The sequence below is a fragment of the Podarcis pityusensis genome, assembly GCF_964106645.2.
Source record: "Podarcis pityusensis genome assembly, chromosome: 6".
NCBI lineage: Eukaryota > Metazoa > Chordata > Lepidosauria > Squamata > Lacertidae > Podarcis > Podarcis pityusensis.
Genome location: NC_138030.1, coordinates 28,848,477 through 28,860,820, shown reverse-complemented (window position 1 = coordinate 28,860,820; position 12,344 = coordinate 28,848,477). Strand labels below are relative to the sequence as shown.

General features: G+C 42.9%; 1 protein-coding gene across 1 annotated transcript; it reads left to right on the top strand.

Annotated features, from left to right (window-relative positions):
* The first annotated feature begins 610 nt into the window (after positions 1 to 610).
* On the top strand, positions 611 to 11,850 carry CHMP4B (charged multivesicular body protein 4B). The gene is made up of 5 exons (XM_081009619.1): positions 611 to 1,206; positions 8,520 to 8,697; positions 9,300 to 9,414; positions 9,757 to 9,883; positions 11,042 to 11,850. Exons 1-5 carry the CDS (start codon positions 1,017 to 1,019, stop codon positions 11,107 to 11,109), a joined length of 678 nt encoding a protein of 225 aa, XP_080865745.1. The 5' UTR covers positions 611 to 1,016; the 3' UTR covers positions 11,110 to 11,850.
* The last annotated feature ends 494 nt before the right edge of the window (positions 11,851 to 12,344 follow it).

Below are 12,344 nucleotides of genomic sequence, written 5' to 3'. Positions count from 1 at the left end.
ACAGTGTATCCTCCAAAGTGCTGAGAGTTGCATTTTAGTCCCACAACAACCCCATGAAGTAGGTTAGGAAAGAGAAACTGACTTGCTCAAGGTCACTTAATATCGGCCCACATCCAAACCCACCATTCAAGCAAGTCACTATTAGAGGCTCCGAAAAGGTTCAACATGTGGGCTCAGGGGTGGCTCAAGATATCAGCTGCCTGAGGCGAAGGACGAGATGGCACCTTTCCCCAAGGCCACAAACTGGTGGTTGAATCTTACTACAATACTGGTGAACTGGACAGTGTCTTCCCCAGCACATGGCTCTCATAACTATGGCTCTCCCCTCCCTGCACCTGCCTCTCTCTCCCTCATGGTAGGGCCGGCCCTGTATGGGGCATCTCCTAATGCTTTGGCGGAGGACAGGACTACATCTCCCAGCGTTCAACTGAGCAGAGAGAGAGAGAAACAAAAACAAAAAAACACCCAGGCTCGTGCGAGCGCGCGTCGCCAAGTGACGTCACCCCCTCAGAGAACGAGAGGAAATCCTCTGAGTGAAAAAACTACGGCAACCGGCAGCCCTTGCCTGTTATTTACATACTCGCGGCCTCTTGAGTAGCGAGGGCTGGGGAAGAAGGCTGTGGGCGGAGCCGCCGTTGCCGTGGCGCCCGGAGTGACGTGAGAGAGATCTCGGGCGGTCCTACCGGGAGGCCGTGAGTCAGTCAAGGGGCAGCCGAGGCTGACGTGCCGGGGGCTTTGCGTGTGTGGCACCCGTGTGTCAGTCAGGGAGTGGTCACCGTTAGGGCTCGGGCCTGTGAGAGGCCGTACAGCCGCCGCCGCCGCCGCCGCTGCTGGTGGAGGGGCCTCTCCGGTCGGGAGGAAGGCGGAGGTGGTGTCTCTTTCCTGGCGTTTTGCCTCAGCACCGGCGGTCTTCGGCCGGCCCCGCTTCCCTCCCTCACGGTTGATCCTATCGTAACCGGGAGGTCGCGGGGTGCCGCCGTTTCTCCGCTGCCGCTTTCTCCGCCTGCGGCCCAGCCATGTCGGGGCTGCTGGGCAAGCTGTTCGGGACGGGGGGGAAGGGCGGCGGCAAGGGGCCTTCCCCCCAGGAGGCCATCCAGCGGCTTCGCGACACGGAGGAGATGCTGAGCAAGAAGCAGGAGTTCCTGGAGAAGAAGATCGAGCAGGAGCTGGGGGCGGCCCGCAAACACGGCACCAAGAACAAGCGCGGTGAGCGGGGGCGGGTGGGCGGGCGCGGGGAGGAAGAGGGGGCTTCTCTCCTCGGATGGGACTTCTTTTCAAAGTTCCCTTTATTTATATGCTGGTTTCCCACCCACACAGTGAACTGCGCCCAAAGCGCCTCGTAATAACCACTAGCGGAGTCGCTGTCAAAATACGTAACATCTTCGGGGAAGGGGAAGCAACTTTACAGAACTCATCAATTGCATTCAAGTAAGGCAAAATAAGATAGGTAGATGTAAATCCGTAAATAAAGACTTTCAGTATTATAGTTACTCCGTTTGATACTTAACAAGCAGAGCACAAAATAAAAGCTTGCAGACCTAAATAAATAAAGCAGACCAAGGTGACCAGTGCTGGACATACTCCAAGGGGCCACAGCAGCCTAAAATCTACCTGTGGCAAGAGGGGTGTAGAGACAGAAAGGTGCTTGGACCTTTCTAAAGGAAAGGATGGTGCTGGGGTCAGTTAGAGCAAAGTAAAAACACAGCCTAATAGGTAGGAAGAGAGCTTGCTTCACAATGTTGTGTATGTTTACTCAGAGATAAGACACCTTGCAATCTGTAGATTTTTACTTTCACTTAAATGTGCCTAAGATTGCGGTATTAGTGGCATTTTTGCCTTAAAAGCCTCCAGGGTAATGTTCAGCCTACTAAGAACACAAAATAGATAAACTAAACGTGCAGTAACTGTCAATGAAATGGCACGCAAGACAGGAGCAAAACACATTTCCATTGTTGGGATGGCCTGCTTGGTCTCACCAGATCATTGTTATAAGGCTACAGTTCCGTAATTAAAAGTACCCAGCCCAGAGCTCTTCCTCCATTCCTATTTTTGTGGGCCTCTTGTGAGTTTGGCATGCAGATAAGTTTTGCAGGCTTTTCTCTACACTGATTTAAGCACAAAAGAGACTTCAGATGTTGAGGGGGGAAGTAAAGGGGGCTGTTGTGTGATCTACACTGGAGGCATACAAGTTTATTCAATATAGTCAAATAAATGGCAGCTGGTTTTCAGAATGGGAACATTATTGTAGTATATCTGAAAAATATGGTGTGCTTTATGTTTCCATGTGCCCATCTCCTATAGCAGGCATGTCCAACAGGTTGATTGTGATCTACTGGTCAATTGCGGGGTGGCCCTGGTTAATCCTGGTCGATCTTGGGACAACTTTGATCCACCCTCGAATGACAATGTAGATCACTGCCAGTTTTTTATACTGTGAGTAGATCAGTGTCTTGCGAGTTCGGTGTGCCTGTCCTACAGTAAAAGTCTCTTTCATTTTTCTCAGGCCATTAGTAGCATTTGCATCTTGAACTCTCCTGGTTTGGGGCCTATATACACATAAAAGTGTAAGGTAGCAGATGCCTTGTTTCTATAGTTTGGACTTAATTCTTGACACCAGCAATTTGCTGTACATCTATCCTGGTCTTACTCTTTTCCCATCCCTCTTTGAGTTTTGCTCTTCAAGTTCTGCTGTAGCACTCAGATCTTGGGTTAGTTTGAGTGGGATTCTGAGAGGGAGTACGTTAGGGTTAGCCTCTAGATACAGCATCTTTTCTATGTCCCTGCTCAGTTTTGGGTTGCTTCCTTGGGGCTGCATCCAGACCTGTGCAGGGCAGGGAGGCAGCAGGGTACACTTGCCCCAGGCCTCAGAGGACTAAGCTGGCTGGGGGAGGGGGGTGCTAGGGGCCTGCCAGACTTATGCTGTCATGTGAAGAACAGGACTTCTCCTTCAGGCCTCAGACAAGCTCTCCATAGGCCTGGCTGCATCCATTTGAAGCCTAGACCTAGGTAGGAACCTGCACTTTGTGCAGAGTGATCTGTAATCTTTAAACTAGCACCAACATTGTATTTCCTCATTGAGGCTTCCTCGCCGAGGCTAAGTTCTAAGCTAATCTCTTGTCGGTCAGTATTCCTTATTTCTTAGTTGAACCTGAGGCACATTGAAAAGATATTAAACAAGAGGCTGTTTATCTTATCTCATTTATGAAGCTGCAGTATATGTTCCATGTTATGTTGCTCAGGACTATTTTCCTTTAATTGACACTGTCTCATTCTTATCATGGTTTTGCTATTTAGTGTGCTGTGCATGCTTATGGTATTTAGAAGCAACAGGGTCTCCTTACAGTAATACTGGAACTTTTTATCTCCACAGCAGAATATGTTTCTGTGTATACAATTTATGTACATTCTTTACCATTTCTGTTGTCAGCTTTTATAATCATGACTTGTAAAAAAAGCCAAAATAAAGGGAGAAAGCAATAGGCTTCTTTAATTCATCATCTGGCTAGTTGAAAAAGCTTAGTTTGCTGATCCGGCAAATGCTACATTCTATCAATGGTAAATTAGATTGGTTGTATAGTTAGAAAAGAATGCTGTAACTATGTTGTAATGCAATTTATTGACAGCTGATGTGTTGTTGTGGTAAAGAGATTGAGCTACAAATCAAGATGTCCCCTGTTTGACTCTTACTGTTCATTAGGTAGCCGTAGAATGATGCTGGTCTCCTTTGCAGGATGGTTGTAAAGATCACAACAAAATAATTTCTGAATAGTAATATTTCATTAAAGTACCACACTAGTCAGTGTGGGAGAAGATACTTGCTCCTTGCTTACCTCTGACAGTAGTTCATACTGCCTTGAGACTAGACTGAGGGCCAGCTTGGGCATGTTGAAGGTCTGAGATCAGAATCTCCTGTATGCTTGTAAACCTCAAAACAGCTATGGGGAAGGAACACTAGGAAATGTGTTTAAAATGAGCAAGCAAGCAAGCAAACAAACAAACAAAAATCTCATGCTATTTCCCTGATCTAAATCATTCCCTAAGCTCCAGGAGGAAAATGTCAGGTACAGATGTACATTTCAGCAATGTCTTGTCATTCTTCTTAAAATTAAAGTGTTACTGCATCCCTTCATGCTGATTAGCATGCATAGAATTAGAGAAAAATTCCTATGGTTGTCCCCCCAAACTCGCCAGTTTCAGCAGAAATCATGGTGTGTGTATGTACAGTGCTACATTGTGTGTTGCAAGTGCCTACCATTATGAAAGTTGAGCAGAAAGTTGAACATACTATATCTGCTAATAGTCAAAAATACATTTGCGGTGAGGTCAAGGAGGTTAAAATTTGAAAAACCTATTCCCTGATGTATACAACTCTCAAACTCTCGATGAGTAAGGACTTTCCCTTCATGTGAAGAAAGCTGCAGCAGATTGAGCCAGTAGTGTGTCCCACAGTCAAGATGGCAGTTACTGCACGTGCTGTAGAGGAAAGTGAGGGGCAGATGGGGCTCATCAACCTGGGAAGGTAGTCCATCTAAGAGAAGGAAAACTCTGGTCCTAAATCTCCACTGCTTTGTGGGACATCTTCGGAGAAGAAAAGGCTAAGGAGCAAACCCTACACAAATCCAGAGTGGAGTCCCTAAGGTGGTGGGATGGCACCTTATACGCCTCCTTCCGGTCAGCTGCTCCTGCAGCCAAGCTGATGCCAAACGTATTGCTCTGCTTTTCTTTGGACCACATCAGCAAGGCAGAGAGGAGGATCTTGTCATCTGGGCAGCCCAGGACCTCCATACATACGGCCCAGGCTTGTTCCCTGGGGAGGTTACTTTGGTGCTCAGTTTGACTTCACCCCCAGGGGTGCAGTCCATTGTTTCTTGAGACAGATGGATGCCAGCAACAACTCTATTCCGAAGATTCTTCAAATACTATAAAGATGCATTTTTAGAGAGGATGATACAAAAAACATAGGTTGAAACTGTAAGCTGATCTTCCGTTATGGTCACCAGTTGATTATAAATCTTGGTACAAGTGCATTTAAAACTGCATTTCAGTCCTTTGCACAGAAATGACAATAGCAAGAAAGAATGTTGAGCAGCAACGTAGTACATTTGAAACCTGTCTACGTCCCATCAAAATGAATGAAATTGCACTAAAGTTGTCAGTATCCCAATTTCCACTGCAGATTGCTGTTTACGTTAAGTTTAATCTTAAGAGTTCCACAAGAATCTGCATGCAGTTCTTAATGAGTGAAGTTTAGTGCTTCTGATGATGCAAGTTAGTGATTCAAGTTTATTGAGTGCTAAAAGGAATTTTTTGCTATAAAGGAGAATTGCTATTCCTTAATTTGCAAGTCTCTTTTAAGAGGTATAATAGATTAGGGTCATCTCTGGTGTAACATACAGTGTAAATAATGGAGCATAACTTCATATGACTGGGATGTTGAGGCTTCTGTTTTCCCTGCTTACTGAAATGTTCAGATTCATAATATTGCAAAGAAGATGCTAAATTTTATTATCATCTCTTAAGAAGTTATCTTTTTAGCTCTGGATAGATAATGCTCTGGTAATAAATACAATTAATTTTTAGCTCAGTGGGAATTTATAACAAGAACAATTTTGCTGTACATGCTTTCGAAATAACTTGTAAAAAAATTCAGTGCCTGAAAACTTCATTGTAACAGAACACTATAGTTATTCTCACAATTACCTGATTCAAATGGTCAAAATGACTTACTGCCACCTGACACTTAAATGCCCAGAAACAACACTCTGCCCAGGCGGTATATGAACAGATCTATTTCAGCGCTGGCCTGCATCATATATTAATTTAACTTGTGTTGTTCCTGAAAATAGGTAAAGTTGCATAGGGTTAGGCAACATACTGGACTGCTATTTGTAGAATAGCACCATAGGATTCTTTGAAAAGATGGTTTTTAGAAGATAATGTAACTCATCCTGGCAGAAACAGTGCAGTGGCTCTCCCATAACACTTGACCTACAGTTTGAATGTTTTACAGTGGAAAGCAGCTCAAATTCCAGCATTCACAGAGGGCAGCCAGATGAGGGAAACTTATAAATGTATGCTTTGTTTACTTCTTGAAAAGGTTTTACAAACTGCAGATGGCTGGAGCTGGATTCCTGCTCAGTATAATTCCTGTTTAAGGTTTTAAACGATAAATTCATTTAATTAGGAACTTTCAGTGGGCAGTGGAAAATGGTAACTGTTGCATCTTAATTTTAATGGTACAATGAAATTTCCTTTGCTATAGATGTTTAGCTCTTAAAATTAAAAACGGACACCTGATTACATACTATTTAATGTGAATAATCTTGTATAGCCATTTTAGTTTTGTAACTGGCTATAATTCTGTTTGAGTACCAATTACTACATCAGTTCTAACTGCCCCAAACTGATCCACTTCCATGTGTACCAAACAGCCTAGTTTCTTGTATCTTGTTCAGTATTCCTGCTTGCATTTTCCAGTTCTCCGCTATGATAACATGCTAGAGTGAACTAGAAAATCTACACCTATGCAGAGGATTGCCTCCTTTTTTTATATGTAAGATTTTATTAAAAGTTTTTCATAATACAATACAATAAAAGAAACTAATCTAAATAAAAACAAAAACAGAGAAAGAAAGAGAAAACATAGTCATACACCTTGCTTGATTACCGTATTTTCTGGCGTATAAGACTGGGCATATAAAATGACCCCCAACTTTTCCAGTTAAAATATAGAGTTTGGGATATACTCGCCGTATAAGACTACCCCTCTTCCAACACACACCAAATAAAAATTAGAAAAACCAGTCTCCAGTCCGGCTCAGAAATCCGCTCCACTTCCCAGTGCCCAGGGGTGTGCGTGCGTGGGAGTGGACGGGTCCATTTAAACAGAGGAGCGAGTCAGAGGGCTTCCTCTTTGGCTCGCTTCCTCAATTGCTAGGACATCACTGAACTTCGCTCAGTTATGCTGAAGCATTTGGGGGGGATTTTTTACTGCTTTTGTTGAGCCACTCTCGTGGAATTTGCTTGGGACGTGGAACAGCTGACAGGCGCCGTTTCAACCCAGGGTGGCTGGAAAAAAGGATTTATCGTACGCCCCGATCAATTGGCAGTGGGTGAGTCCATCGCTGTGCGTGGGGAGCAGGGCATTTGAGGGGAGTGCTGCCTCAATTGCCACTCTCACTTTACAACTTTGCCGCCCTCGTGGCGAAAAAGCTTCCGGGTTTCTCTGATCCCGGCTACCTCCCCCTCTCAGCTTCCCCTGCCCGAACTGCTCCCTTCGTCGTTGCCCTCGCAGCTTGATAATCGGCTTCCCTCCCCCCCCCCAGCCATTTTCTACCTTTGCTTGCCCCTTTGGCTGTGCCACGCTCTGCTGCGCTTAATGCTGTTGTTGGTTCCCTGCCTTTGTTATGAGCCTTTCCATTTCTTTTACTGTGGAGGCTGCTTGGGCTGAGGCAGCGGCCACGTGTCTAGTTGCTGGGGCAATGTGAGGCTGCCATTTTGGACCACATGGTCTACTACCGGGAGCAGTTAGGGTCGTTCTGTTGCTGGTGATTGGAGAGGCTTCTGGGGCCAATTTCCAAGTGTATTTCTGCTTAATCTAGAGAGCTTGGTGTCCTCCGATTTAATTTGCTGTTGTTTTGTTCTTTGGTGGGGAGTTGCTGCAGGAGCTCCTGCTGTAGCCGGCGTAGAAGGAGACCCCCGACTTTTGAGAAGATTTTCCTGGGTTAAAAAGTAGTCTTATATGCCAGAAAATACAGTACTTGAACATGCTTATCTCCTTTCATAGCATCCTCTGAAGAAGTGCAGGAATGTAGGGGGGTGGTGTGAAATTTCCAATGCTGAGAAAAAAAATTGAAGTGCCCCCGCCAAGCTGAGTTTTAATTGACACCAAGAAATGGGAGATCCTCATTGCCTCATTTTTTCCTTGAGGAGAAGGTGCCCTAGGGGTGGTTCTCCTGCAGCTACTTATGCCTGCCCTGTACCAAATGTCCTTGCTTACTCAGAGTGTTCTCTTCTCTTTCCTGCCCCCAAAGTATCTTAGATGGTGGTCATATAAAGTGTTTCCATTTCTTACATAGTGACTAAGACAAAACATCCAGATTTTATGCATTTCTTGTGTTCATTTTACTTGACATTCTTGTGTAGTTTGAATAATTCTTTGAACCTTCTCTCTCATTACCTGCTAGTTTACCATATTAGAAAGATTGAATGAAGGTTTATTTGTCAACAAGCCTGTCATGCCTTGTGTGCTAAGCATCTAAGCTTCTAGTACTTGGCTGTTGGCTGTAGATCCTGCAGTTTGATACTGAGTAGACAAACAACTCGGCAACAAAATTGATTTGCTTAGAGAAAGACACCTATTGGTAACAAAATTTAATTAAACTGGGAACACAAAAGATGTGAGAGGCATAATTGGTAGCATAAATTTTAAGTGGTTTTATGTTCTGAACATCATGCTTGTAGAAACAGTTTTAGATGCACATTGTATATCAATCATCATTTGTCTTGTTTTTGTCCAGCTGCACTTCAAGCCCTAAAACGAAAGAAGAGGTATGAGAAGCAGCTTGCACAAATCGATGGCACATTGTCAACAATCGAATTCCAGAGGGAAGCCCTGGAAAATGCCAACACCAACACTGAAGTGCTCAAGAATATGGGATTTGCTGCCAAAGCAATGAAAGCTGCTCACGACAACATGTAAGATGCTCTTCATCATTGGTTCATTGAATGGGCCAACTTTTCATTGAGTGCAGTACAAAGGGACACATTCACTCTTTGTCCATATTCCCTCTTTTTTGGATAGTTCTGGACAGTTATTATAAACCAGTCTGCACACAGTAACTCAAATTCTACATTGTGCAGCGGGACATGTTTCTATAAAAGTATGCACAGACATGGTATAAGCTTTCAAGTAACTGATCATGCTAAGTATCTTTACATGTAGACATGCTTTATCTGTAAGCAGCATATAGTTTGAAAAGCATGTGGCTTTCATGGTTAAAGTCTTTGGATTTTACTTCCAGATTATGCAACTGAATAGATGCAAACAAGTTGTAATTATTAGAGCAAGCAGTTATTACTGTTACAATTTTTATTTAAATTAGTCTGAATTCTTGCTCAGGAAATAATGATTTCAAAGGAAGAAGTGTGTTTTAAATCAGCATTATTGTTTTCTTGATGATTTGAATCAGTTTGCCCTGGTGGTTAGCTGAATATTTCCTTAAAGCTATTGAGACTTGTAATGATCTCCAAGACTAAACAGATGAATGGTTCAAATAACTTAAATCCTTTTCCTACAGGGATATTGACAAAGTAGATGAACTAATGCAAGACATTGCAGAACAGCAGGAGCTAGCAGAAGAAATTTCAACAGCTATCTCCAAGCCTGTGGGAATCGGTGAAGAATTTGATGAGGTAAGTACCAAACAGTTTAAGACAAGTATGACGTTTGTACACATACAAACTTAAGGATTTCAAAACACACTTACTTCTTGTGACTCAAAATATTATGTAATGAGAACAAACTCATGATTTTTCCATCTTAAATAACAACAGAAATGTGAGTTTAGTACTCTGGCTTGCTCTTAGGAACAACAGAATAATTTGGATATGTAAATGTTTTGAGACACCTAGAATTCCCAGTTGTGTTGAGTTGGACACGAAGGTTTCTTACAATTGTATGATGTTACAAAACTGGCAACAGCGATTTCTGGTGCTAGCACCTGTAACTGCAGCGTCTCTCTCCTTCAATAATAGGATGAACTGATGGCTGAACTAGAGGAACTCGAACAGGAAGAATTGGATAAAAACTTGCTGGAGATCAGTGGTCCTGAAACAGTTCCACTTCCCAATGTGCCCTCAATATCTATACCTTCAAAACCAGGTGAGTGCCTTGCAATTGCTAAAGACAGGAGCATCGTATAACAAGTGCATTTGTCAAAAAAGCATTGTAATATGCCATTCTTGTGATTTTATTTCTCAACTACTGTGCAAAATTTACACACACTAATCTGTTTCACAGAAGGAAAGCCAGTTAAGTTCCCTAGTTGTCTTTATCTACAGATCTAAAGTCATGGTTCTCAAAGCTGGGGGGGGGGGGGCTTCCCCAGGATCTATCTCTGACACCTTAGACCCCATAAGCAGTTCTCTGATCGTCTATTCCAACTAATCAATGGTTTCCAGGTTGGAATATTTCATTTGCTTTTATTCCCCCAGGGATGAGAACAATTCTCTCTCGAAGAAAAGGAACTTGGGTGACAAAATTCTTCCCCCATACCTTTAGTTTGAGAATCACTGTCTTGGGTATGAGAACAAATGGATGTGGTTCTGGTTACATTCCCTTGCCCATAGTGTTGTAGTATTGCACAGTTCTGATGGCAGCATGCAGATGTTGCCCATGTGAGGACAACACAGCAAGGAGCTTTTTAAACATGCCCTCCATTTTTCCATATAACCTGGTGTACTACCCCAGGGAAGCAAGCACCACTTTAAAACACTGCCTGCCATTTGGCTACTAAGCCATATTTAAGGAGCTTCTATTGACATAATCCCTAGAGAACTCGGGCTTGGATACGTGAAAGCATCCCTTTTAGGCTCCCATCTAGGCCTCTCCATTTCTTGAGATCCTTGGAAGAGGCTGTCACTGGTTGTCACAGATGTACATTATGCAGCAATCTGGGAGAGGGTCTTTGGTGGCAGCTGCCTTGTAGAGCTTCCTCTTTTCTGAAATAAGGCAAGCAACTCTTGAATTTTCAGAACATGCTTAGTACTTGTTCACTCAGGTATTTGTTGGTTGCTAAAATAGTTGCTTTGGATGGGGTGTATATTTGTGTGACATAATTTTGTTGTGATTTTAAATATTTGATGATGTTAGTTTTTATTTTATTTTGGTTTTTGTATTATGTTTACATGCCAGGAACTGTTCTTGTATTGGCCAGATGAAGAATGGGTGTATAAATACCTAAAATAAAATAAATACATTGAGCAACTGCAGACAATCACAACACAGTGCTTAATCTTGTGGTGTTGTGTCTTTTTCTAGCTAAGAAGAAAGAAGAAGAAGAGGATGATGACATGAAAGAGCTAGAAGCCTGGGCTGAAAACATATAACTACACCAGCTGCCCAGCTGGAGAAACAATTGAGACTCTGCTCACCTGTTGCTACAGGTGCATGTATGGGTGGGAGACATCATTAAGCGCAACGCCTTTATTTCTTTAATCCCATAGCTGTGGGAATTGCATTCTGCATAGCATGGTCTGAGCAAGGGAAACAAAGTTTCCAAAGAAAGTTGCCTGCAGTTTAGGGTGTTGACTTACTTTAAATAATAAACCTTATTGGCAAAATTCCAACATTCAGCTTCTGGACTATGCTAATGCCACTGCTGGATCACCATCTTTCAGAGTTCTGACCATGCTGAATCTGACTCGGGATACGAAGCCTGTAACTTAATTTGATGGAAACGCTTTTAGAAGTCTTGTAAAGTATTTCAAAAGGAAAAGTCCTAAGCCGTTATTGGCTTATTATGCTTAGATGTACAAATGCATCACTTAGGCTTTTAGTTCTTTAAAGTCTCTATTTATATCCATTGGTGGCATTGACACTCCTCTCTCCGCATTACACTCACTTGGTCGCTGTTCCCAGTTGGATTTGGTGAGGTGGATTTGGAATGTTGAAGTAATTCTATGATGGAAGTAGGTGAAATTGACACTAGCTGTACATTTTTCTACATAGCACCTGGAATGTTGATTGCTATCTGTGATATCCAATTCCCATTCAGACACAAACATACATTTATTTTAAATAAGGATCTATGGTTTGCACTGTATTAAATACCTTGATTGATTTTCGTACCTGCCTGATGTCTTCACTATGCATGTATGTAACAGAAACTTGGAGAACCATGTTGGGATTTCCCCCACCCCATTTTGTACATCGGTATTCTCTGGTACGTCGGTCTTCCTTCGAGGCAGAAGTGTAGATATCCAAGTAGTGCCATATGTGGCACTTTGGTTCTTAAGTTGAATATTCAGAATAGTATATGCTAGAAATATTAATACATTCTCCCCTCCCCCCAAATGAACAGAATTTGAATAGTGCTAAGTGGTGCCTGTTTTTGAAAGCTTACTGCTGTGTCAGCCCATCTGATGTTGAATCCATTTGCCACATGGTGTTCATTAATTTGCTACAAACAACAACTCTGTGCCAGAGCCAGAAGCATTGCCTTGGTTAATAATAGAAGGGCCTTTGCTCTTCATTCTGCATAAGTACACCATACGTTTTTCAGCATTCAACCTTTCAGCATTCTATATGGAACTCTGCCGCCAAGTATTTGTATAAAAGGAAG